Source organism: Passer domesticus, chromosome 31, assembly GCF_036417665.1.
Source record: "Passer domesticus isolate bPasDom1 chromosome 31, bPasDom1.hap1, whole genome shotgun sequence".
NCBI classification, from domain to species: domain Eukaryota; kingdom Metazoa; phylum Chordata; class Aves; order Passeriformes; family Passeridae; genus Passer; species Passer domesticus.
In genome coordinates, this window is record NC_087504.1 from 2207358 (window position 1) to 2231126 (window position 23769).

The following is a 23769-nucleotide window of genomic DNA, read 5'->3' on the forward strand; positions in this document are numbered from 1 at the left end:
AACTGAATTATTTTCACGTTATTTTTGCATAATTAACAGCATTATTTTAAGCCGTTTGAAGCACTAATTGCAATCTGGGTCTCGCCAACACCCCAAGAACAGCTCTGGATCCCTGACCGGGGGTGCTGAAGCTGCTGCGGGGGGATTTTGGTCACAGGGGACCAAGAAATGTCCCTGCCCAGGACGAGATGAGGGTGACAAACCCCGGGCAGAGGCGACAAACACACACTCACAGTCCCCTGAGAAAGGGTTTAATGAGGGGAGGGGGCGGCACTGCTGGTGCTCTCACACCCGGGGGCTTCGGGGGGACAGACAGACAGACAGACAGGTATGAACACTATGTACAGGCACCCCCCCGCCCCCCCTCTGGGGAATTGCCCCCCCGGGGCGGGGCTGGGGGCGCTTGCAGTCCTGACAGACTGGGATTTGGGGCAGGGGGGGCACTGGGAGCACTGGGATGGGGCCGGCCCGCGGGGCGGGGGCTCTTTGGTTTCGGCGTTAAGGCTGCAAGGTGGGAGGGGGCGGGGGGGGCTCATCCCGGGTGGGGACACCGCGGTGACGCCCCAGTAAAACCAGTTCCCCACGCCAGAGGTCACCCAGAAGGTTGGGGATGTGCCCAGGACCCCTCCTGAACGAGGGTGACGCTCAGAGACTGGAGAAGGGGGGGCTCCAGGGGTGTCCCCCGCTTCCCCCCAGGGTGTGAGAAGGATTCCCACCCCTGCCCAAACCCTGGGACCCCCCCGGCCGCAGAGGTGCCCACCTGAGGGCAGGTACCCCCTTGAGGGGGCAGGTACCCCCCGTTAGGACAGCGAGTTGAGGAAGTGGCTCTCCCCCGCCAGCGTGCTCAGCATGGAGCTCATGTCCCCCACTGCCATGTTGGCACCCCCAGAGGAGGGCAGCAGCAGCCCCCCGCCCGGGCTGGGGGGTCCGGGCAGGGCCGGGGGGGTCTCCACGTCCTCCACGATGGCGGCGAAGTCAAGGTGCGTGTTCTCCAGGTCCAGTGAGTCCAGGCTGTTGGCCACCTGCTCCCCCGAGTCCAGGTAGTAACAGGAGGTGCCCTTGAGTCCCTCTGGGCCGTAGTGCCCGCTCCCCCCGCAGCTCGCTGCCCCCTGGCCCACCAGCTTGTGCCCACCTTTGCCCCCCTGCCCATGCGGGCCCTGGCCTGGGTAGTACAGGGGGAGGTTTGCAGACCCCTCGGGCACGGGGCGGGCGGGGGGCAAGCGTGGCAGGCGCCGGGCACCGGTGTCCACCCCCTCGTAGCCGTGCCCTGGTTGTGCCAGGCTGCCCGGGTAGCTCAGGCTGGGTTGGTGAGCCGGCGGTTTGGGGCCACCGGGAGGGTGTGGGATCATCTCGGGGTTGAAGCAGGGCGGGCTCAGGAGGTGCTGGGGCTCCGCCAGGCTCTGCAGGTGATCCGGTTTGGGTTGGTAGCTGCAGTACCTGGGGCTGAGGTACGGCGGGGCTGGCATGGCCTGGCACTGCCCGGCCTCACTGCCCAGCCCCACGCCAGGCTTGGAGGGGGGCTGCTCCCCCCACATCAGCGCCTGCTGCGCCTCCACGTAGTTCCTGACCATCACCTCTTTGGTCTGCAGGGTGGGGGTCTGGGCTCTGCGGGCGCCCGGGCTGGCCATGCCCATGTACCCACCCGGCGTGGGCCCCGCAGGGGGGTACCCACCCGGCCCCACATCCATGGGGTGCCCGAAGGCAGCGGGGGACGCTGGGGGCCCGGCCAGCTTGGCACTGGGGCAGGGAGCAAGTGCCGGGCTCGGCGCCGGGTACCGCTGCTCGGATTTGATCTGGAGCCGGTTAAAGCGATGCCCCCCGGAAAATTCTTGGTCCTGGCACGAGCTCACCAGCTTGGGATGCTGCCCACAGGCGCTGGGATGGGGGTACTCGACGTTTGGACGAGGACAGTGTGGCCCGGACATGGTGGGAGCACCCACGCTTTGCCTGGAGTTCATCCCCAGCGTGCCCTGGGGGGGTCCATCCCAGGGCTCCGGCACGGCCCCGTTCCCAGTTGGCAAACTGGGGAAGCGCTGGTTCACCTGGCACTGCGGCAGGGAGAACTCGGGCTGCAGCAGCCCCTCCTCCATGTCCCCGTGTGCCCCCACCATGGTCCGGTGGGCACCGTAGATGCCACCCTGGAGCTCCACACCAGTGCCCTGGCACGGGAAGCTTTCCTCGGGGTAGCTCAGGTACTGCTCCATGTCCAGCAGGCCGGATTCGGGGCCCATGCTCTCCATGAAGACGTTCTCGGTGATGCTGGGGGGGCGTGGGGAGAATCCGTGGCGCTGCAGGTTGGCCTCGGAGCCTCCCAGGGGCTGCAGCGCCGTCCTGCCCGCGCCTGGCACGCTCACGTTCCCCACGCTCTTAAACCGCTGCACCCTGGGCACGGCCGGAGGCTTGGCCACCGCCCGGGCAGGGTCACTCGCCCGTCGCACGCCGTGTCGGGGCGCCAGCTGAGCGGGCACGCTGCCCGGGTAGCCGGGCTGCTCGTTGGAGCTGTGCCTTCTCAACAAGCCGTTGGCGAGGCAGCGAGCTCCGGCGGGCGCGGGGTAGCCCCCGGGCACGGCGCCGTGCCCGCCCGCGCCCGCCTGCTCCACGCCGGGCAGCGGGGTGGGCGGGGGGCCGCCCGTGGCCGCGGCGTATTTGGCCTTGAGGCGGTAGCGCTGTGCCGGGGTGAGGTTGCCCACCCCCGGCAGCCCCCCGCACGCGTCGCCGGAGCGCCGCGACTCGTCCGGAGAGGCGGCATCGTAGCCGTCCACCGGGCACGTCCCGCCGGGCATCACCCCGGCCTCGCCGCCCGGGCACGGCCCGGTCAGGTACGGGGACACCAGGGAGGAGCGGCGGCTGACGGTGTAGGCAGAGCTGACGGTGCTGGTGCCGCTGCTCCGGCGCTCGCCCAGGGACACCAGGCCCAGCTCTGCCGCCGACAGCTCGGCGATGCGCCGGTGAGAGGCTGGCGGTGGCACCGGGACGCCGGGCACCTCCCCGGGCAGGCCTGAGGGAGAGAAGGAGGAGTTACCCACGGGCACAGCGTGGCAAGGGCAGGGCAGGGACAGGAGCCACCTCCAGAGCTGGGATGTGGCTCTGGCATGGTTAGAGCTGGCGGGGACAGGGGGCAGGTGGCAACAAAGAGGAGCAGAAGCTTATCCAGGTTGGAAAAATCATGGAATGGTTTGGGCTGGGAGGGATCCTAAATAGCACCCATGTTCCATGGGAAGGGACATTTCCCGCTAGAGCAGGCTGGTCCAGCCTGGTCCTGGATGCTCCCAGGGTTGGGGCAGCCCCAGCTTCTCTGGGCACCCAGTGCCAGGGCCTCCCCACCCTTCCAGGGAAGAACTCCCTCCAATACCCCACCTAACCCTGCCCTCTTTGCCACCATGAAGCCAATTCCCCTTGTCCTGCCACTCCAGGCCTTGTCCAAAATCCCTCTCCAGTTTTCCTGGAACCTCTTTAGGGCTTTAATATTTCCCCAGATTTTGGGGTCCACAGCGAGGTGTGGAACCCTCTGGCTGCCAACCAGATCACAGCACACACTTCCAACAGGCCAGGCCCCACATCCTGGGGGAGAGGCACCCCGATCTCACCGGCTCCAGGGATGGGTGGCAGGTTCAGGCCCTTGGACGCCGCCGGTTTCCTCAGCTGCTTCAGTTTGTCGATGCGGAGGTTTTCCAGTTTGTGGAGGGCCATGAGCCCCGAGGTGCCCATGGGCTCGCCGGGAACCACGTCCTCCAGCGTGGACAGGTCCTCGTAGCTGCCGCCGGCGTTTCCCGCCATCTCCACGCCGCTGTCGTTGTTGGTGGTGCTGCCCAGGGGCGAGTGGTCGCTGCTGCACGAGGACTGCCCGCCTGGGCTGGGCTGGGGCTTCTGGGGAGAACCAGAGCAGGCCAAGGGAAAGGGGGGTCAAGCACCCGGGACACACTTGGCATCATCGTGAGGGTTGGAAAAGCCTCTGAGATCACAGAGTCCAACTCTTAACCCAATGGTGCCATGTTGGGTTAGGACACACTTGGACACACTTGGCATCATCGTGAGGGTTGGAAAAGCCTCTGAGATCACAGAGTCCAACTCTTAACCCAATGGTGCCATGTTGGGTTAGGACATACTTGGACACACTTGGCATCATCGTGAGGGTTGGAAAAGCCTCTGAGATCACAGAGTCCAACTCTTAACCCAACGGTGCCATGTTGGGTTAGGACACACTTGGACACGCTTGGCATCATCGTGAGGGTTGGAAAAGCCTCTGAGATCACAGGCTCCAACTATTAACCCAACGCTGCCATGTTCACCCCTAAACCATGTCCCCAAGTGCCACATCCCAAAGTTTTTTGGACACTTCACCAAAAAGAGATGGTGATTCAATAGGGCAGCCCATTCCAGTGCCTGACAACTAAGAAATTTCCCCTAATATCCAACCTAAGCCTCCCCTGGAACAGCTTGGGGCTGTTTTCTCTTGTCCTATCACTTGGGGATGATGCCCCACCACCAAACCCTCCCTCCACCCTCCGTGACCCCCGCAGCTCCTCACCAAGGCCAGCTCAGGCACCAGCAGCTTCCCATCGTCCTTCCGAGCCTCGCCGGGGCCGTTTGCATCCTTCTCCTGCTTCATATCCGGGGGGGCACTGGGGGTGGGCAGCGCCCGGCCCGGCCCCACGTCCCCTCGGTGCTTTTTGGTGACGTGGGCGTCGGGGCCGTGCACGGTCTTGACGTGTTTCCGCAGCGAGCTGGGGTCCGTGTAGCGCTTGGTGCAGCCGGGAATCTTGCACACGTACGGTTTCTGCAAGGAGGAGGGAGGCTGTCAGCTCCAACCGCAGCCCCCTCCCCAAAAATAAACCTCTGTACCACCCTCTGGACAGAGCTGAGCGTGGCATCAAAGCGGGTGAGTCCCCATGGAGGGCGCACGGTGGGCGCTGGGGTGAGCTCAGGATGGCAGAGGAAGGAGGGAACGGGGTAAAGGGATCCCAGGGATGATGGAGGAGACATTTAAAGCAGGAAAATAGGGAGCTGGGGCATGCAGGGGCAGTACCCAGGGATGTGAGGAGCTCGCAGAGGACAGGAATGAGCCGGGAGCACACGGGGAGCCCTGGTGGGGCCGTACCTCGTTGGAGTGGGTGCGGTTTTGGTGCTTGGCTCACCCAGAAAACTGGCAGGCATGGAGGAGGGAGGCTGTCAGCTCCAACTACAGCCCCCTCCCCAAAAATAAATGCCCCTTGCCACCCTCCAAAAAGAGCTGAGGGTGGCATCAAAGCGGGTGAGTCCCCACGGAGGGCACACAGTGGGCGCTGGGGTGAGCTCAGGAGGGCAAAGGAAGGAGGGAGCGGGATAAAGAGATCCCAGGGGGAATGCTGGTGATGGAGGAGACATTTAGAGCAGGAAAAGAGGGAGCTGGGGCACGCAGGGGCAGTACCCAGGGATGTGAGGAGCCCTCAGGACAGGAATGATCTGGGAGCACACGGGGAGCCCTGGTGGGGCCGTACCTCGTTGGAGTGGGTGCAGTTTTGGTGCTTGGCTCACCCAGAAAACTGGCAGGCATGGAGGAGGGAGGCTGTCAGCTCCAACCACAGCCCCCTCCCCAAAAATAAACCTCTGTACCACCCTCTGGAGAGAGCTGAGGGTGGCATCAAAGCGGGTGAGTCCCCATGGTGTCCATGGTGGGCACTGGGGTGAGCTCAGGAGGGCAGAGGAAGGAGGGAGCGGGGTAAAGGGATCCCAGTGGGAATGCTGGTGATGGAGGAGACATTTAGAGCAGGAAAAGAGGGATCTGGGGCACGCAGGGGCAGTACCCAGGGATGTGAGAAGCCCTCAAAGGGCAGGAATGGTCTGGGGAGCCGTGGTGGGGCCGTACCTCGTTGGAGTGGGTGCGGTTTTGGTGCTTGGCGCGGTCGGAGGCGTTGGAGAAGGCCTTGTTGCAGCCCTCGTGCTCACACACGTAGGGTTTCTCCCCCGTGTGCGAGCGCAGGTGGGTCTTGAGGTTCTCCAGGCGGGAATAGGCCTTGTTACAGCCCTCGAACTGCGGCGGAGCAGGGTGGGACGTGTCACACGCTGCCACCAAGCCTTGGGGCATGTCGTGCCACATCCCCAGCCCTGGCACGTCTGCCAGGGACACACAGCTCACCTCCCAACACGCCTGCCCTCCTCAGTGCATCCTCACACCGTGGCACAGCCCTTCAGCATGGGGTTGTGCCACCTCCCTCTGCCCCGTGGCAGCCCCCAAGGGAAACCCCGAACTGGGATTGGCAGAAACACCCAGCTCCCCATCCTGAATTAAATTCAGGAACATATTCCAAAGTGTGGGACAACGCTGGGGCAATGTGACTCTGGGTTTGGATGGGATTTTGGGAAGAAATTCCTCCCTGTGAGGTTGGGCAGGCCCTGGCACAGAGAATCTGTGGCTGCCCCATCCCTGGAAGTGTCCAAGGCCAGGTTGGACAGAGCTTGGAGCAGCCTGGGACAGTGAAAGTTGTCCCTGTCCGTGTCAAGGGGTGGGATGGGATGAGCTTTAAGGTGCCTCTAACCCAAAATATTCCAGGATTTCATGAGCCCCGTACCTGTACCCACCTGCTGCCCACCCCCTTCTGCCACCCGGGCTCCAGCTGCTAAACTTGTGTGGGAAATGAATTTGTAAAATTCTTAAAACTTGACAGAAGGCTCATACAGTGTGCATTTGTACGTAAACTTTGAGATAAAAGTTGGTTTAGAAATGCTATGGAACAGGACAGACGTTGTTGAGAGAGAAATTAAACTAGAAATAAGTTTTAGAAGATAGTCTTGTAAATAAGACTAGGTACTTTAGAGAAATAGAACTGTGAAAGATGGATTGTAGTAGGACTTACAAGGGGTAATTTTAGATGATAAAAGTATTTGTAGTGTGGTGTAGTAAAAGCTGATAGGCCAAGAAATGCTTATAGTGAATTGTAATTAAGAAATAATTAGCTTCTGATTGTGATGGCGTGAATTATAACATCTAAATTGCCCCACCCTTCTCATAAGACTGAAAATGGAATAAAATTTTTTTAAATGCCTCTCAGTTACCCCACCTCTGAGTCAAAAAAGAGCATAATCTGACACACCTGTACCCCTCCCATGCTCTCCCCTGTCCCCCCTTGCTCTGGATTGCAAGGTAATGTGTGCTCTATTTGCCATCTGTCAGAGATGGGGCATTATCTGCTGCTCATTAGGCAGTTTTCTTTCTCTCTTGCATAAACCAATCCTCCCTCCAGCAGATATCTGCTGTTAATGGACCATTAATTATTAATTATCTCCTGTTCATGGGCCATTGAGTGTCACTGCACGACTGATAAAATTCCATAATCCATTGGGAGATGCTCCGCCCAGGGGAGGAGCCAAGCATTCCTGCCTGGATAGAATCTGAGATTTCAAACATTCCTACCTGGATACAATCTGAGATTTCAAACATTCCTGCCTGGATACAATCTGACATTTCAAACATTCCTACCTGGATAGAATCTGAGATTTCAAACATTCCTACGTGGATACAATCTGAGATTTCAAACATTCATGTCTGGATACAATCTGAGATTTCAAACATTCCTACCTGGATACAATCTGAGATTTCAAACATTCCTACCTGGGTAGAATCTGAGATTTCAAACATTCCTGCCTGGATACAATCTGAGATTTCAAACATTCCTACCTGGATAGATTCTGAGATTTCAAACATTCCTGCCTGGATACAATCTGACATTTCAAACATTCCTACCTGGATAGAATCTGAGATTTCAAACATTCCTACGTGGATACAATCTGAGATTTCAAACATTCCTACCTGGATACAATCTGAGATTTCAAACATTCCTACCTGGATACAATCTGAGATTTCAAACATTCCTACCTGGGTAGAATCTGAGATTTCAAACATTCATGTCTGGATACAATCTGAGATTTCAAACATTCCTACCTGGATACAATCTGAGATTTCAAACATTCCTACGTGGATACAATCTGAGATTTCAAACATTCCTACCTGGATACAATCTGAGATTCTGGGACAGCAGAGCAGCTTCTCCACTGCATTCCCAGAGGAGCAGCTGCCTCTTCCACTGGAACTTCAGAGGAAGACAACACCCTTCTCCAGGATCCCTGCTCCACAGAACCACCCCTGGCACTCCAGGAGGGCTGCAGCCACAATTCCAACTGGACTGCTACCAACAGGGTACCAGGTTGTGTTCTGACTCTGCCAGTGTTGTTTTGATTTACTGCATTGTTTATTCTATCTTTTCATTTTCTTCCCTAATAAAGAACTGTTATTCCCGCTCCCATATTTTTGCCTGAGAGCCCCTTAATTTCACATTTATAACAATTCAGAGGGAGCGGGTTTCCATTTTCCATTTCAGGGGAGGCTCCTGCCTTCCTTAGCCCACCCCTGTCTTTCCAAACCCAGACACCCCTCATCCTCCCAGCCCAGCCAGGATTTTGGAGGAGTTTTTGGCATCTCACCGTGCACTTGTGAGGCTTCTCGCCTGTGTGGCGCCGCATGTGCACCACCAGCATGTACTGAGCCTTGAAGGGCCTCTGCTCCCGCGAGCACGCTGCCCAGTGGCACACGAACTCCTTCTTCTCGCCGTGGATGTGCTCGTTGTTGATGTGCTGGGGACGGAGAGCGGCGTCGCTGGGGGCACTGGGGAGGGGGCGAGGGACGGGGGGATGCAGGAGTGCCGGGGGGGAAAGGGGATGGAGGGACTGGGAGAGGAGTGGGGTGGGAGAAAGGGACACAGGAGAAACTGGGATGGGAGAAAGGGGGTGGAAGGATTGGGGTGGGAGAAAGGGACATGGACAGACTGGGATGGGAGAAAAGGACACAGGAGAGACTGGGACAGGAGAAAGGACATGGACAGACTGGGGTGGGAGAAAGGGGATGGAGGGATTGGGAGAGAACTGGGATGGGAGAAAGGGACATTGAGGGACTGGGATGGGAGAAAGGGACACAGGAGAGACTGGGATGGGAGAAAGGGACATGGACAGACTGGAATGGGAGAAAGGGACATTGAGGAACTGGGATGGGAGAAAGGAACACAGGAGAGACTGGGATGAGATAAAGGAGATGGAGGGATTAGGAGAGAACTGGGATGGGAAAAAGAGATACAGGAGAGACTGGGACAGAAGAAAGGGACACAGGAGAAACTGGGATGGGAGAGAGGGACATGAACAGACTGGGATGGGAGGAAGAGATACAGGAGAGACTGGGGTGGGAGAAAGGGATACAGAAGAAAATGGGGTGGGAGAAAGGGGATGGAGGGATTGGGAGAGTAGTGGGGTGGGAGAAAGGGACACAGGAGAAACTGGGATGGGAGAATGGGACATGGACAGACTGGGATGGGAGAAAGTGACAAAGTGGGACTGGGATGGCAGGTGCAGGCACCAGAGTTTGGGGGAGAACAGGCCAGGTGGTGTTTGGAGGAGGCAGAGAATGCAGGGGATGTTTGAGGGATACTCTGGGAGGTCCAAGAGCAGCCAGAGGGGTCAAGGTGGTCCAAAGGATGGTCAGGGAGATATAGGAGAGTTGGAGGATGGAAAGCTGGAGCAAAGGAGGGAGTCTGGAAGCACCAGTGGCTGAGGAGAAGCGGGGGATGCACATCCTTCCCTTCCCAGGAGGGAACTTCCAGCATCATGGTGAGTTCCCAGGGGTGGCTGGGAGGAGGAATCACGAGCTGATCCAGGGAGATGTTACCCAGCAGCCTGAGGGCAGATTTTGGGGTGGGAGCACCTTGGCAGCCCCTGACTCACGTGCACCAGCTGCTCCTGTGTGTCGAACTCCTTGGCACAGCCGTCCCAGTAGCAGTTGGTCTCATACACAGCCTCACACTCGGGTTTGCCATCCTCCTTCTCCAGCTCTTCCCGCACATCCAGCATGCCCAGCAAGGGGTCCTGGGGGGCACGGGCAGGTGAGCGCTGCCAGGTGAGCCCATGGGAGTGGGGAGTGGGGGGATCTGATGGCCTGGGATGTACCTGGGTGCCTGTGGATGCTGGGCTGGAGATGTCACCCTCAGATCGCTCCTCTGGGAATTTGGCACTCAGGGGGCTGCCCAGGCTCCACTCCAGCTTCAGCTGCTGCCAGGGCAGGGAAGCAGGAAGCAGTCAGCAGGGAGATGGGCACCAGAAGAGGATTTACATGGACGCACAGCTTACATGGACACGGCTCACTTACTTGGAATCCTACTCACAGGGAGCTCTTTCACATGGAACCCCATTCACACAGATCCCTCTCACATGGATCTCCTCTCACTGGGATCCCTCTCACATGGATCCCCGTTCACAAGGATCCCAATCACACAGATCCCTCTGACACAGATCCCTCTCACAGGAATCCCTTCCCACATTGATTCCCCCTCACACAGATCCCTCTCACACAGATCCCACTCTCATGGATCCCCTCTTTCCCAGGGATCCCCCACACCTGGCAGTGTTTCTGTGCCCCTCTCTCATTAATCCCCCCATACCTGGCAGTGTTTCAGTGCCCCTCTCACAGATCCCCATACCTGGCAGTGTTTCTGTGCCACTCTCATTAATCCCCCCATACCTGGCAGTGTTTCTGTGCCCCCTTTGCCAGGGATCCCCCATACCTGGCAGTGTTTTAGGGCCCCTCTCATGGATCCCCCACACCTGGCAGTGTTTCTGTGCCCCTCTCATGGATCCCCCACACCTGGCAGTGTTTCTGTGCCCCTCTCATGGATCCCCCACACCTGGCAGTGTTTCTGTGCCCCTCTCACAGATCCCCCGTACCTGGCAGTGTTTCTGTGCCCCTCTCTCATTAATCCCCCCATACCTGGCAGTGTTTCAGTGCCCCTCTCACAGATCCCCCATACCTGGCAGTGTTTCAGTGCCCCTCTCCCATTAATCCCCCCGTACCTGGCAGTGTTTCAGTGCCCCACGAGCAGGCTGGTGCTGCAGCAGCCCCGGGTGTGTGGGCAGCTCGTGGGAGCTGCAGGCTGGGGGAGGCGTGTACAGGTGCCCTTGGCCCTTCTGCTGCCCAGGCGGGCTCTGGTACCCCAGGGACGGGCTGTGGAGAGCACAGGGACGAGCGGGTGACACCGTCAGGCGACAACAGCGAGGTCTGAATCCTCCCTTCCCCACCATCCCACCCTGCTCCCCGAGGTGGGAAGGGGCACTCAGCGCCCCGCCAGCTGCCAGGGGGCGAGGGCAGGTGCCCACCTGATGGTGCTGATGGACAGGTGACCGTAGGAGCCGCCGGCAGAGGCGCAGCGGGAGTTGATGAAGGCCACCAGGGAGTTGGGGGAAGTGCGGATCACGGTCTGCAGGTCGATGCTGGAGTCGGACAGAGGGGAGATGGACAGTGCCCGCTTCTTGCCCAGCTTTCCTGCACCGCGGGGCGTGGAGAACCGGGAGCCTGGGGGGGCAGAGCGGGGGGCACTGCCCTCAGCAAGGTCCTGGGGGGCTGGAGGCACCCCAAGGCCACACCCCCGGCGTTTGGAGGCTGCAGGAGTGCCCCGAGTGTGCCATTCACTTCGGGTTTGATACAGAGAGGTGTTTAACCCCTCTACGGGATCCCCCCTGCCCCACGGCCCCCCAAAACCGGAGACTCACCATCACCAGGGTGCTCAGCTCCTGGTGCCAGCCCGTACCCGCGGTGCCCGGGCTGGTGGCACACGGGGAAATCGAGCCCTGGAGGGGGGAGAACAGGAGGGCTGGCTGTGGGACAGGGACCCCCGGAGCACCCCTGACCTCTGGGGGGGGTGCACGGGGATCCTGGAGCCCCCACCGTGACCCACCTGGCGGTCCCGGGGCGGCGGGGGCCGGTCCGTGCGGGGGGTGCAGGCAGCAGTGCTCGCTGTAGCCGGCGGCCGGGGGTCCCGCGGGGTCGAACATGTCGCGGTGGGGCCCGGGGGTGGCTCAGGGGCACATCGGGGTGGCGGCGGGGCCCGGGGGGCGGCGGGGCCCGGGGGGGACCTGGGGAGGGGGAGAGGTTGGGTTTGGCCGCCAGGGGGCGCCACAGCACGCGGGAGCCGGGGCTGGAATTAAACTGAAATCCGAGAGATTTGGGGATACTGGGGTGAAATTTCTCCCTGTGAGGGTGGGCATGGCCTGGAACGGGGTGCCCAGAGAAGCTGTGGCTGCCGCCGGAATCCTGGAAGTGTCCAAAGCCAGGTTGGACGGGGCTCGGAGCAACCTGAGATAGTGGAAGGTGTCCCTGCCTACGGTTTGGGTCGGAACGTGACTTTAAGGTTCCTTCCAACCCAAACCATTCCGGGATTCTATGAAACGGAAAAGCGAGGCACAGCCGGAACCATTCCCGGGCCAAGGCCCAGAGCTGGCTCCTTTACTCCTCCCTTCCCAGGGATTCTCCAGCGTTTGCAGGTCCCACCCAGCCCTGCCTCGCCCGCTGGTCCCCACCCTGCCCGCGGGTCCCCACCCTGCCCTGTCCCACCCACGCATCGCGCCCCTGCCACGGGGCTCAGCCCAGCCCCCCGCCTGTGGGGTCCTGCCCTGAGCTTTTCCCCCCCACCCGGGGCCACCATTCCGCCCCAAATCCACCCCAACCCCCTGGTCCCCCCACTCCCGGTCCTTGTCCTGCCCCCCAGCTCCATCTCCATGCAGAGCCACCCTCCTGAGCCCACCCATTCCCACCCCCCCCCGGTCCCTGTCCCGCCCCAAAACCCCCGAGGGGCGACACAGGAGCGGGAGAAGCCACCACAGGTTGGGTGGCGCTGGGAACAAGAGCTGCCTCTCCCCCTTCCCTTTGAGACGCGGGGAATCGCCCCCGAACAAGGGGTCTGGGGGAGTGGGAGCCCCTCACCCCGCTGGGAAAAGCGCTGGGTTGCGTTGGGAGCCGGGGGGGCGAGGGGGGCAGCAATTCTTCCGCATGAGTTGCCCCTTTGAAAGCTCGTCCAGGGGCTTTGTGAGCGTGTCAGGCACGAAGAATGGAGGGAGGGGGGCAGCGGGGCAGGCACAGGGGAGGGGGCTGCCCAGGAAGGTGGTGGAATTTGGGGGGGAAAGGGGGAACAGAGACCAGGAGGAAACAGGGGGCAGAGAAGGGGGTCTCACCTGTCCCCTGAGCCTGGCAGGAGAGTTTGGGGCTCTCAACCTCCTGCCGGGGCTAAGGAGGTGTGCAAAGCCTTCCCCCAAAGTTTGTGGGGTTATGGGGTGACCCCAGCCCGCTGTGCACGCTGCTGCTCAGGTGTGAGCACACAAACAGCAGAAAGGTGCGCGTGTTTGGGTGAAAAATTCTCAAAACCTGACCCAGAACTCACACAGATCCTTCAAAGTTTGCATCTACATACAAAAAATCCTGAAAAAATCCCTTAAAGTTTGCATCTCTATACAAACTTTAAGATAAAACCCACTAACTTTGAAACGAGATAAACATTGTTAAAAGAGAAATAAAACTAGAAATTAGTTTTGAACGATTAAAAACACATTATAAGCCAAGAAATGCTTCTAATGCATTGTAATTAAGAAATAGTTGGCTTCTGATTGTGATGAATTAGAACATCTGTATTGTCTCACCCTCTACACGAGACTGAAAATGGAATAAAAGTTTTTAAAACACCTCTCAGTTGCCCCATATTTGGGTCAGAAAAGAGAAAAATCCAACAAATGTGCACCTGGGAGGTGATGGGGGTTGAGTTCAGCAAATGCCCACCTCCCCCTCCCCACAACCTGAGCGCCCTGGGGAGCCCCAGCCCTGTCCCCCTGCCCTGGGCAGCCCCAGGTCACACACCTGGCACACGTGTGTGACAGGGGACACGCACAGAGCTCTGCATGAGCAGGGGGAGAGCTCGGAGCTCCTCCTGCCCCTCGAGCAGGGACATTTCCACTGCCCCAAACTGCTCGGGGACATTTCCAGGCTTCCACACATGTGTGCCCAACATGGGAACACACAGGTAGAGCACAGCTCATACCTCAGCACCCCTGATTTTCACACCACGTCCCTCCCTGGGGCCATGTCTCCCTTTTTTCTCCTTCCAGCACCCCCTGTGCCAGCCCTGGAGCACACACGTGTGTGACAGCAGCACAGGTACAGCCGAGGGAACACACACAGAGCTCTGCATCAACAGGTAAACACAGGGAGAGAGCTCAGAGCTCATCCTGCCCCACGAGCAGGGACATTTCCACCAGCCCAGACTGCTCGGGGACATTTCCAGGCCTCCACACACGTGTGCCCAGTGTGTCACTGCACGTGGGGACACATAGGTACAGCACAGCTCACATTTTTCCCACCTCAGCACCTCTGATTTTCACACCACCTCTCTCTCCAGGGCTCTGCCCTCCTTTTTTCCCCTCCCAGCACCCCCTGTGCCAGCTCTGGAGCACACACGTGTGTGACAGCAGCACAGGTACAGCCCAGGGAACACACACAGAGCTCTGCATCAACAGGGAGAGAGCTCAGAGCTCATCCTGCCCCTCGAGCAGGGACATTTCCACCAGCCCAGACTGCTCGGGGACATTTCCAGGCTTCCACACACGTGTGCCCAACATGGGAACACACAGGTAGAGCACAGCTCACACCTCAGCACCCCTGATTTTCACACCACGTCCCTCCCTGGGGCCATGTCTCCCTTTTTTCCCCTTCCAGCACACCCTGTGCCAGCTCTGGAGCACACACGTGTGTGACAGCAGCACAGGTACAGCTGAGGGAACACACACAGAGCTCTGCATCAACAGGGAGAGAGCTCAGAGCTCATCCTGCCCCACGAGCGGGGACATTTCCACCAGCCCAGGTGGCTCCAAACTGCTCTGGGACATTTCCAGGCTTCCACACACGTGTGCCCAGCGTGGGGACACACAGGTACAGCAGATCTCACACTGTCCCACCTCGGCACCCCTGATTTTCACACCACGTCCCTCCCTGGGGCTGTGCCCCCCTTTTTTTCCCCTTCCAGTACCCCCTGTGGGGGCTCTGCCCCCTCCTCCTGCGAGTTTGGGGGTCCCACCGTGCTGAGGCAGCGCTGGGTGAGGTGGGGAGGGGTCTGCTGAGCAGAGCCAGCCTGGCTAGGTGGGTGCCAGCTGGGTGCCAGGTGCCACCCCCCAATCCCCCACATCCTCACAGCTCAGCATACCACCCCAAAACCACCCCAAAAAAACCACGGGATGCTCCCCCCCAACCCCGCGGGGCCCACAGGGGCTCCCCAAACCGCGGCGGCCCCCCGAGCCGAGGGGGCTGGCCGGGGCTGGGAGCGCCGGGAAGGGACGGGAAGCAATGGGAAGCACGCGGAGCCCCGGCCACCGCCGCGCTGCCTCCCCCGCCGGCCGCACACCGCCGCGGCCCACCCAAGTCGCAGCCTTTGGGCATAAATTTGAGAGCCAGGCGCAGGCGGGATGAGGGGAATCTTCCCTCGCTCCGCTCCTGCCAAGAAACTCAAACTGAAACACATTCCTGCTGCTCCCTGCCAAGAAAACCAGGAGCGCGGCCAGCGGCGGCAGCGCTCGGAGCGGCGCTGGCTCCAGACGCCCCAGCGAGGAGCGGGAGGGGGGTCGGGGCTGGCCGCCCCCTCCCCCGCCAGCTCCTCGCCGTGTATTTGCTGCAGACACACCGAAAAGCTGTCATCTGGCTCCAGTTTCCTGAGGACAGCGCGGAACGGGGCCGGGGGGAGAGGGGAGAGGGGAGGGGAGGGAGGGGAAGGGGATGGGGGGAGGTTGGGGGGGGGTCGTGGTGACAGCGAGGGGTGCTGGGGGGCAGGCGTGGGCGCTGATAGCCCGGGGACACCCGAGGAGGAGGAGGAGGAGGCTGCAATTCCCCCCTCCCCAGCACCCCAAGATGGGGCAGACCCCCGCCGCACCCTAAACGGGACAGACCCCCCCTCGAGCACCCCAGGATGGGACAGACCCCCCCTTGAACACCCCATGACACTGCAGACCCCCACCACACCCTGGATAGGACAGACCCCTCCTCGAGCACCCCAAGACGGGACAGACACCCCCCCTTGAGAACCCTAAGATGGGGAAGACCCCCACCACACCCTAGACAGGATAGACCCCCCCTCGAACATCCCATGATGGGGCAGACCCCCACCACACCCTAGACAGACCCCCCTCGAGCACCTCATGACCATGCAGACCCCCCCTCAGCTCCCTGGAAGGGACAGACCGCCCCTTGGGGACCCCAGGATTGGACAGACCCCTCCTCTAGCACCCCAAGATGGGACAGACACCCCCACTTGAGAACCCTAAGATGGGGAAGACCCCCACCACACCCTAGACGGGACAGACCCCCCCCTCGAGCACCCCAGGATACGGCAGACCCCCCCTCGAACACCACAGGATGGGGCAGACCCCCACCACATCCTAGACAGGACAGACCCCTCCTCGAGCACCCCAAGACACTGCAGACCCCCCCTCCTGCTCCCTAGACAGGACAGACCCCTCCTCGAGCATTCCATGACACTGCAGACCCCCCCCTCAGCTCCCTGGAAGGGACAGACCCCTCCTCGAGCACCCCAGGATGGGACAGACCCCCACCACACCCTAGACAGGACAGACCCCCCTCGGGCACCCCACGCCCCTGCAGACCCCCCCTCAGCTCCCACGGGCACGGCCACCGCTCCCACTGCCCCCCAAAGGCTGCAGCAGGGGGGCTCCCACCCCTCCCAAGCCCCGGGGGGGGTGGGGGTCCCCGAGCCCCCCCGGCCCCGGCAGGGTTAAGAGCCCCGGGCGGGAGGAATGCGATGGCAGCGCTGGATCAGCCCCCGGCACGCCGCAGCCGAGCTGTGTGTGGCACAATCCATCACCGCCGGCGCAGCCCCCGGCGTGGGGGGCCCGGGGGGGTCGGGGGGCTCACGGGGGTCGCGGGGGGGCTGCGTGCGTGGGGCTGCTGGCAGCGCCTGGGTGAACACACGTGTTTTCTGCGTGCGTGAGGGGGGATTTGGGGTTTGGGGGTGATGGAGGGGTGGGGATGGTGGGGGGGTGGGAGGAGAGAAACTCAAAATCGAGGGGTGGTGGGAGGAGAGAAATCCAGAATTGAGGAGTGGGGGGAGCAGAGACACCCCAAAACTGATGGGAGGTGGGAACAGAGAAACCCAAAATCAAGGAGTGGTGGGAGCAGAGAAACCCCAGATTTGAGGACTGGGGGGAGAAGAGACATCCCAAAAACGCTGGGAGGTGGGAACAGAGCAACCCCAAAACTGATGGGAGGTGGGAACAAAGAAACCCAAAATCAAGGAGTGGCGGGAGCAGAGACACTCCAAAATCGAGGGGTGGTGGGAACAGTGACACCCAAAATTGAGGGGTGGTGAGAGAAGAGACAGCCCAAACCAGAAGGGAGATGGGAGCAGAGACACCCCAAAATTGAGGGTGATGGGAGCAGAGAAACCTCAAAACTGATGGGAGGTGGGAGCAGAGAAACACAAAATTGAGGGGTGGTGGGAGAAGAGACACCCCAAAACCGCTGGGAGTGGGAGCAGTGACACCCCAAAACTGATGAGAGGTGGGAGCAGTGACATCCCAGTATCAAGGGGTGGTGGGAGCAGAGAAACCCAAAATTTAGGAGTGGTGAGAGCAGAAACACCCCAAAATTGAGGAGACGTGGGAGAAGAGACACCTCAGAATTGAGGAGTGGTGGGAGCAGAGAAACCCAAAAATCGAGGGGTGGTGGGAACAGAAAAACCCAAAAACTGAGGGGTGATGGGAGCAGAGAACCCCAGAATCGAGGGGAGGTGGGAGCAGAGAGGACAGGCAGGGTGTCCCGCACAGGGGGAAAAAGGGGGGACACAGCCCCGGGGAGGGAGCTGGAGTGAAAATCCGGGGTGCTGAGGTGGGGACAGGGACAGGCAAGGGTGGGCTGGTGTGACAGGGCCAACCATGGTGGGGACACCCCCCAGAGACCCCTGGGCACCCTTTTATGAGGAGAGCCAGGCTCTGTGCTGGGGTAGGTGAACCCCAACAGCCCCAAAGCCACCGACCCCAAACCCGACCCTAAACCTGGCCTGCAAATCCCGTGGCTGGCAGGGGATGCTCGCTTGTGCCAGCACAGTCCGGGGGACACGGGGACACATCCCAGCTGCCAACCAGGGCAGGGGTCTGCCAGGCCCCCTCCCACCCTCCCTGGAGCTGCACAGACCTGGAGACCCCCCCGTGAGGATCTCCAACTCCTTTTGAGCTCAGCCTGGGCTGGGAAGCGCTTCTCCCGACCCCGCATCTTGCTGGGCTCTGCCTGCACAAGGGGAGGTGTGGAACCCCCCGCCGGCCCTCCCCGAGCTCCCCCCGCCCCCTTAGGCCGGGCTTTAGGAGCGGCCCAGCCCCTCGGCGTGGGGCAGCTAATCTGCCCAGGAGCGCGGCTCCACAAAGAGCATCGCTTCAGGTTCAGGGGGTCTGAAAGGGGACGACTCAGGGTCATGATCCCGTGCTGGTGGGGGCTGCCAAGCTCGTTCCAAGGTGGTCCCCGGCCTGGAAAAGCTGAGGCAAGGAGGAACCAGCTTCATTTGTGCTGGTGCGGAGGGAAAGGAGCAGACACATCACTGCCAGGACAGACCTGGGACATCCCAGGCTCCATCCTCCCTCTCCCAGCCCTGTCACACATCCTCATTCCCCACCCAGAAATCCCAAAATTCTTCTCTGCCCTTTGCAGCGCTCGCAGGGAGGATCAGAAATCCCTCCCCAGCCCACCCACGCCTCCAGGCGTCCCCCAGCACCCCCAGTGCCACATCTCAGGGGGCAAAACCATCTCCCCCCTGCGTCCCACGTGCACCCAGATCCAGCCAGGGCCGTGCACTGACACGTCCCTGGGCGTGTTAACACACGCTGACACACGTGTGCGCCGGGGGAGGAGAGGAGAGGCAGGGATAACCCACAAAGGGGGGCTGCAGAGAAGGGATTCCCAGCCCTCCACCACAGCAGAGCTGCTCAGGAAGCCGTGGCAGGCCAGGCAGGGTGGGGGGGCTCCATAGGTGGTCCCCAGGCAGGCGGGAGACCCTCGGTGCACGTTGTTTGCTTTGGCCCCCCGGCACAAGCTGCCCCCCAAATCACCCCCCTAAAGCCACATCCCTGGCCCACACCTCCACCAGGCTGGAGGCTGGGTGGGGGGCAAGGTTTTGGGGTGGAGGTGAGGGGGGCACGCACATGGCAGCAGCTGCTGGAAGGAATTTTTATGCTTCCCTCTTCCTCCTCCCCGGCGCTGGAGGGAAGCAACAACACGGAACATGTGGGACCCATAAAATCCCAGCTCTGAGTCACGGCTGTGGGAGCCCCTGGCAGGCACCACTCCCTCCCCTGGCATCGGGAACGGTCCCCATCCCAGCTGGGCAGGCTGGGGACATCCTGGACATCCCGAGGGATCGGAGGTCAGACGTGACGAGCGGCAAAATCCATCCTCTGACCGCAGTCAGGGGCCTGACACTGAACTGCTCCTGCTCCATCCTGCAGGATTCCCCCGAGGATGGGAACAGGGGGATGAGGATGAGCCTGACACTGAGCCTGTTCCTACCCCAGCAGCCCCTATCCTGCAGGATTCCACTGAGGATGGGAGCAGGAGGATGAGGATGAGGATGAGCCTGACACTGAGACTGTTCCTGCCCCAACAACTCCATCCTGCAGGATTCAACAGCCTCATCCTGCAGGATTTACCCGAGGATGGGAACAGGAGGATGAGGATGAGGATGAGGATGAGGATGAGGATGAGGATGAGGATGAGGATGAGGATGAGGATGAGGATGGAGGATGAGGATGAGCCTGTTCCTACCCCAACAACCCCACCCTGCAGGATTTACCCGAGGATGGGAGCAGGAGGAAGAGGAAGAGGATGAGACTGAGCCTGTTCCTACCCCAGCAACTCCATCCTTCAGGATTCCAAGGATGGGAACAGGGGGATGAGGATGAGCCTGACACTGAGGCTGTTCCTGCCCCATCCTGCATGATTCCCCCAAGGATGGAAGCAGGAGGATGAGGATGAGCCTGAGCCTGAGACTGAGCCTGTTCCTGCCCCAACAACCCGATCCTGCAGGATTCAACAGCCCCATCCTACAGGATTCCTCCAAGGATGGGAACAGGAGGATGAGGATGAGGAAGAGCCTGACACTGAGGCTGTTCCTACCCCATCCTGCAGGATTTACCCAAGGATGGGAGCAGGAGGATGAAGATGACACTGAGCCTGTTCCCACCCCAACAACTCCATCCTGCAGGATTCTCTCGAGGATGGGAGCAGTAGGATGAGGATGAGGATGAGGATGAGGAAGAGGAAGAGCCTGAGCCTGTTCCTGCCCCAAGAATCCCATTCTGCAGGATTCAACAGCCCCATCCTCCAGGATTCCAAGGATGGGAACAGGAGGATGAAGATGACACTGAGCCGGTTCCTACCCCAACAACCCCATCCTGCAGGATTCCCCTGAGGACAGGAGCAGGAGGATGAGGATGAGCCTGACACTGAGCCTGTTCCTGCCCCAACAACCCCACCCTGCAGGATTTCACAGCCCCATCCTGCAGGATTCCCCCGAGGAGGGAGCAGGGGGACGTGCAGGACCCAGAAGCGGCTCTGGCACCGCTGAAGGATGGGACACACAACAGGAATCCTGTTAATCTGTGGGATTACCTGTGGCTTGACACGCTGAGCACGGAGCACCCTTGGGGATTTAGGGATTTATTGGGGCAGGAGACCTCTCTGCCTGCTGGGAAGTGGAGGTGTGAGTGTCCTCAGGCTGTTCCCAAAATCCCGAGCCATGATTTGCCTGCTGGGATCCATTTGTCTCACCTGAAATATCTGGTGTTGGTGGCTTGTTCCTTGGCTGGAGACTTGCTCTGTCCCCACACAGCAGCTCCATCCCCTCTAGGATGTCCTCTGCCACCCCAGGGCCACCAGCCAGAGCTCTGCTTCCAGAAATCCTGGCCAGGACTTGGTCAGTGGGGGTTCTCACACCTGGAAACATCCCCCAGCCTCACCCTGGATGCAGCAGAGCTGAAACCTGACTCTGTTTTGTGATTGTTCCCACTCTGAGGCAGCTCTTTCATTTATGTTTATTTTATCTGCTGCTCACCTTGCTGTCCTGCAGCTTCCCAAGGGTCTGGATGTGCCACAAGGATTGGGATGAGCTCACTGTGCTCCTGTGGGAACCCTCAGTCCCACGATGGACCAGGCCATCCAACCCCTGAACAAAAATCCCACCTGGATTTTGTTGGGGATCCCACAAAATCCCAAAAATCCTGCCTGGGAGTGGCATCCAGACACTCCCTGAAGTGAGCACGGCGTGTGCAGGAGGGCACCTGTGCAGGTGGGAGGACGTGAGCAGCAGGTGGGAAGGGTGGGAAGAGCAGTGCTGCCCCTGGATGATGGGCTGGCACCTGTGGGATGTCCCCAACAGCGTCCCAGGAGCACTGGGTGAAGGGCAGGGTGTCCCAAACATTATCCCAGGAGCACTGGGTGAAGGGCAGGATGTCCCAAACATTATCTCAGGAGCACTGGGTGAAGAGCAGGGTGTCCCCAGCAGTGTCCCAGCATCACTGGGTGAAGGGCAGGATGTCCCTAAGTCCCTAAAGGTGTCCCAGGCTCTCTGGGTGACAGACAGGATGTCCCCAATGGTGTCCCAGGCTCTCTGGGTGACAGACAGGATGTCCCCACTGGTGTCCCAGGCTCTCTGGGTGACAGACAGGATGTCCCCAATGGTGTCCCAGGCTCTCTGGGTGACAGGATGTCCCCACTGGTGTCCCAGGCTCTCTGGGTGACAGACAGGATGTCCCCAGCATTCTCCCAGGTGCCCTGGGTGAAGGGCCCTCATTTCTTCCAGCCACCTGCCCGTGGAACCAGGGAGTCATTAAGGCTGGAAAAGCCCTCCAGGATCATCAAATCCAATCCAAACCCAGCGCTGACACCAGCCAGTGTCCCCAAGCGCCACATCCACGTGAGTTTTGAACAATTCCAGGGATGGCCAATCCACCACTGCCCTGGGCAGTGCCTGATCACCCTCCCGGTGAAGGAATTTCCCCTAATATCCAATCTGAACCTGTCGTGCTGCAGCTTCCCGGGTTCTGGAGAGCGAGGAGCGGGTCCCGAGCTCCCCGCCCGCCTCTCGCTGCCTGTCCCGCCCGGACGGAGCGTCACAAGGTGTCCGTGCTGACTCACTCCGGGATGGAAACTTCTCTCCTCCAGGGAGATCCTCGCAGCTCAGCCAGCTCCGGCACGGAGTTTATTCCACCACCTCCCACCACACCGGCCCTGGGGGCCCGGAGAGGCTCGGCTCCCTCGGTTTTGTGATGGAAAAGACTCTGGAGTGTGGGGGAGATGAGGATCCCCCCAAGCGACCAGACCCTGTCCCGCACAGAGGCAGCCTCTGCCTCAGCTGGACGCAGCAGGAAAACTGGAAAGCTTTCCTAGGTCTGAATTTCTGAAGAAACTTCATCCAGCTGCTTCCTCCTCCCTTCCCCCAAACCTCAGTGCCCACCCGCATCCATCAGCTCAGGTTTGGCACAGGCAGAAGAGCAGGAGGAAACTCCTGGAGTCAGGGGGTTCAGCAACATCTGCCGGGTCCCCAAATCGCTCCCAGGGCTGGGAGCGGGACCCCAGCTGTGGCTGGAGGATCCAGTGGTTTCCCAGTCCCCAAACACAGCGTTGGAATGCCACAGCCATTCCTCAGCCGCCTTCTCTCTGTCCTCACCATCCTCCCAGGAGAGGCTGCAGCCCTCGGAGCGCCAGCGCCGTGCTGGGCGTCCCCAAATTCCCCCCAAATTCCCCCAAATTCCCCCCAAATTCCCCCAAATTCCCCCCAGATTCCACAGGCATCGCTCAGCTCCGTCCTCCCCATCCTCTCGGGAGAGGCGCAGCCCCCACGCCGTCACCGCAGCGCCGAGTGCCATCACACGGCCTGGCAGGACATCAGGGGGCCGGGAGCACCCGGTTATGGCCGTGCCAACCCCTCCGGAGCCGTGCCAGGGCCCCGGGAACAGCGGGTGCTGCCGGCGGGGTCCATCCGGCCGCTGCGGCCCTGGGGCCACCCCCGTGCCCCGCCACCTCTCCGGGCTTCCGAGCCCCACGAGGCGGCTGCTGGAGCTCCGCGGGCACCGCGACACGAGGCTCAGGGTGCCCAGGGGCTGGCAGGGTGGGTGGCACAGCTGGCACAGCCCCCCGGGACAATCCTGCGGCTGCTGCGTCACCGCGGCCGGGACAGCAACTTTCACTTGGTCGCTGCTCCCCCAGTCCAACATCCCCAATCCAGGCAGAGCCGGCAGCACCCAGTAACACCCAGTAGCACCCAGTAACACCCAGTAACACCCAGTAGCACCCAGCAGCACCCAGCAGTCCTCAGAGCCCCCCAGCTCCGAACCAGCCTCTCCCTCCCGGAGCTCCGAGCGGCTCCACCGGGCCGGTGCGGCCGCCCCAGCCCACCCACACACCGAGCCGACCTCCCACCCACCGGGCGCTCCGAGCGCGGCGGGAGCGTGCGGACGTGGGCGGGAGCACGAGGGGACGTGACGGGGCACGCGTGGGGCTCATCCCCTCCGCCCGCCCCGCGTGGCCGGTCCCCCCACGCCGGGAGCCCCGGTGGGAGTCCCGGTTCCCCCGCGGAGCCCACGGGACGGAGCCGAGAGGGATCGGCGCCATCCCGGCAGCGAGAATGCCGCGGCCCGGACCCGCCCGACGGCTCCTACCTGCGGGGGGGCTCCGCGCGGCCCCGCGGCTCCGCGTGCCCCGTTCCCCCGGTGGCGGTGGCGGCGGGTCGGTGTGGGAGAGAAGCGGCACATCCAGGAGGGACGGCGGCGGCCGGGATGGGGCGGGACGGGACGGGACGGGACGGCGCCCCCCGCACTCCCCCGGCCCGCCCCGGGCGCCCGCAGTGAGTTACCGGAGCGCCGCGGGGGCGGCGGATCCCGGCGGGT

The 23769-nt window shown here is 61.2% G+C and overlaps 1 protein-coding gene across 2 annotated transcripts; it reads right to left on the bottom strand.

Annotated features, from left to right (window-relative positions):
- Window positions 1-9: 9 nt before the first annotated feature.
- GLI1 (GLI family zinc finger 1) lies at window positions 10-23769 on the bottom strand. Of its 2 annotated transcripts, none has more exons than XM_064401214.1 (12): window positions 23542-23769; window positions 11748-11925; window positions 11563-11640; window positions 11170-11365; window positions 10867-11017; window positions 9967-10065; window positions 9745-9885; window positions 8458-8607; window positions 5846-6010; window positions 4529-4777; window positions 3588-3867; window positions 10-2998 (listed from the first exon to the last, which is right to left on the bottom strand). In XM_064401214.1, exons 2-12 carry the CDS (start codon window positions 11842-11844, stop codon window positions 801-803), a joined length of 3804 nt encoding a protein of 1267 aa, XP_064257284.1. In that variant the 5' UTR covers window positions 11845-11925; window positions 23542-23769; the 3' UTR covers window positions 10-800. The 2 variants fall into 2 exon arrangements, with proteins under 2 accessions (XP_064257284.1, XP_064257283.1); XM_064401213.1 differs by having other exon boundaries at window positions 11-2998; window positions 9967-10068.

Bases quoted from the DNA above. Each gene is read 5' to 3' on its own strand.
- GLI1 (XM_064401213.1), bottom strand. From the start codon at position 11,844: ATGTTCGACCCCGCGGGACCCCCGGCCGCCGGCTACAGCGAGCACTGC. The intron at 10,069-10,866 runs GTACGGGGGGAT...CTGCCCTGGCAG, and splicing joins GGGCACTGAAACACTGCCAG to CAGCTGAAGCTGGAGTGGAG. The intron at 9,886-9,966 runs GTACATCCCAGG...CGTGCCCCCCAG, and splicing joins CAGCATCCACAGGCACCCAG to GACCCCTTGCTGGGCATGCT.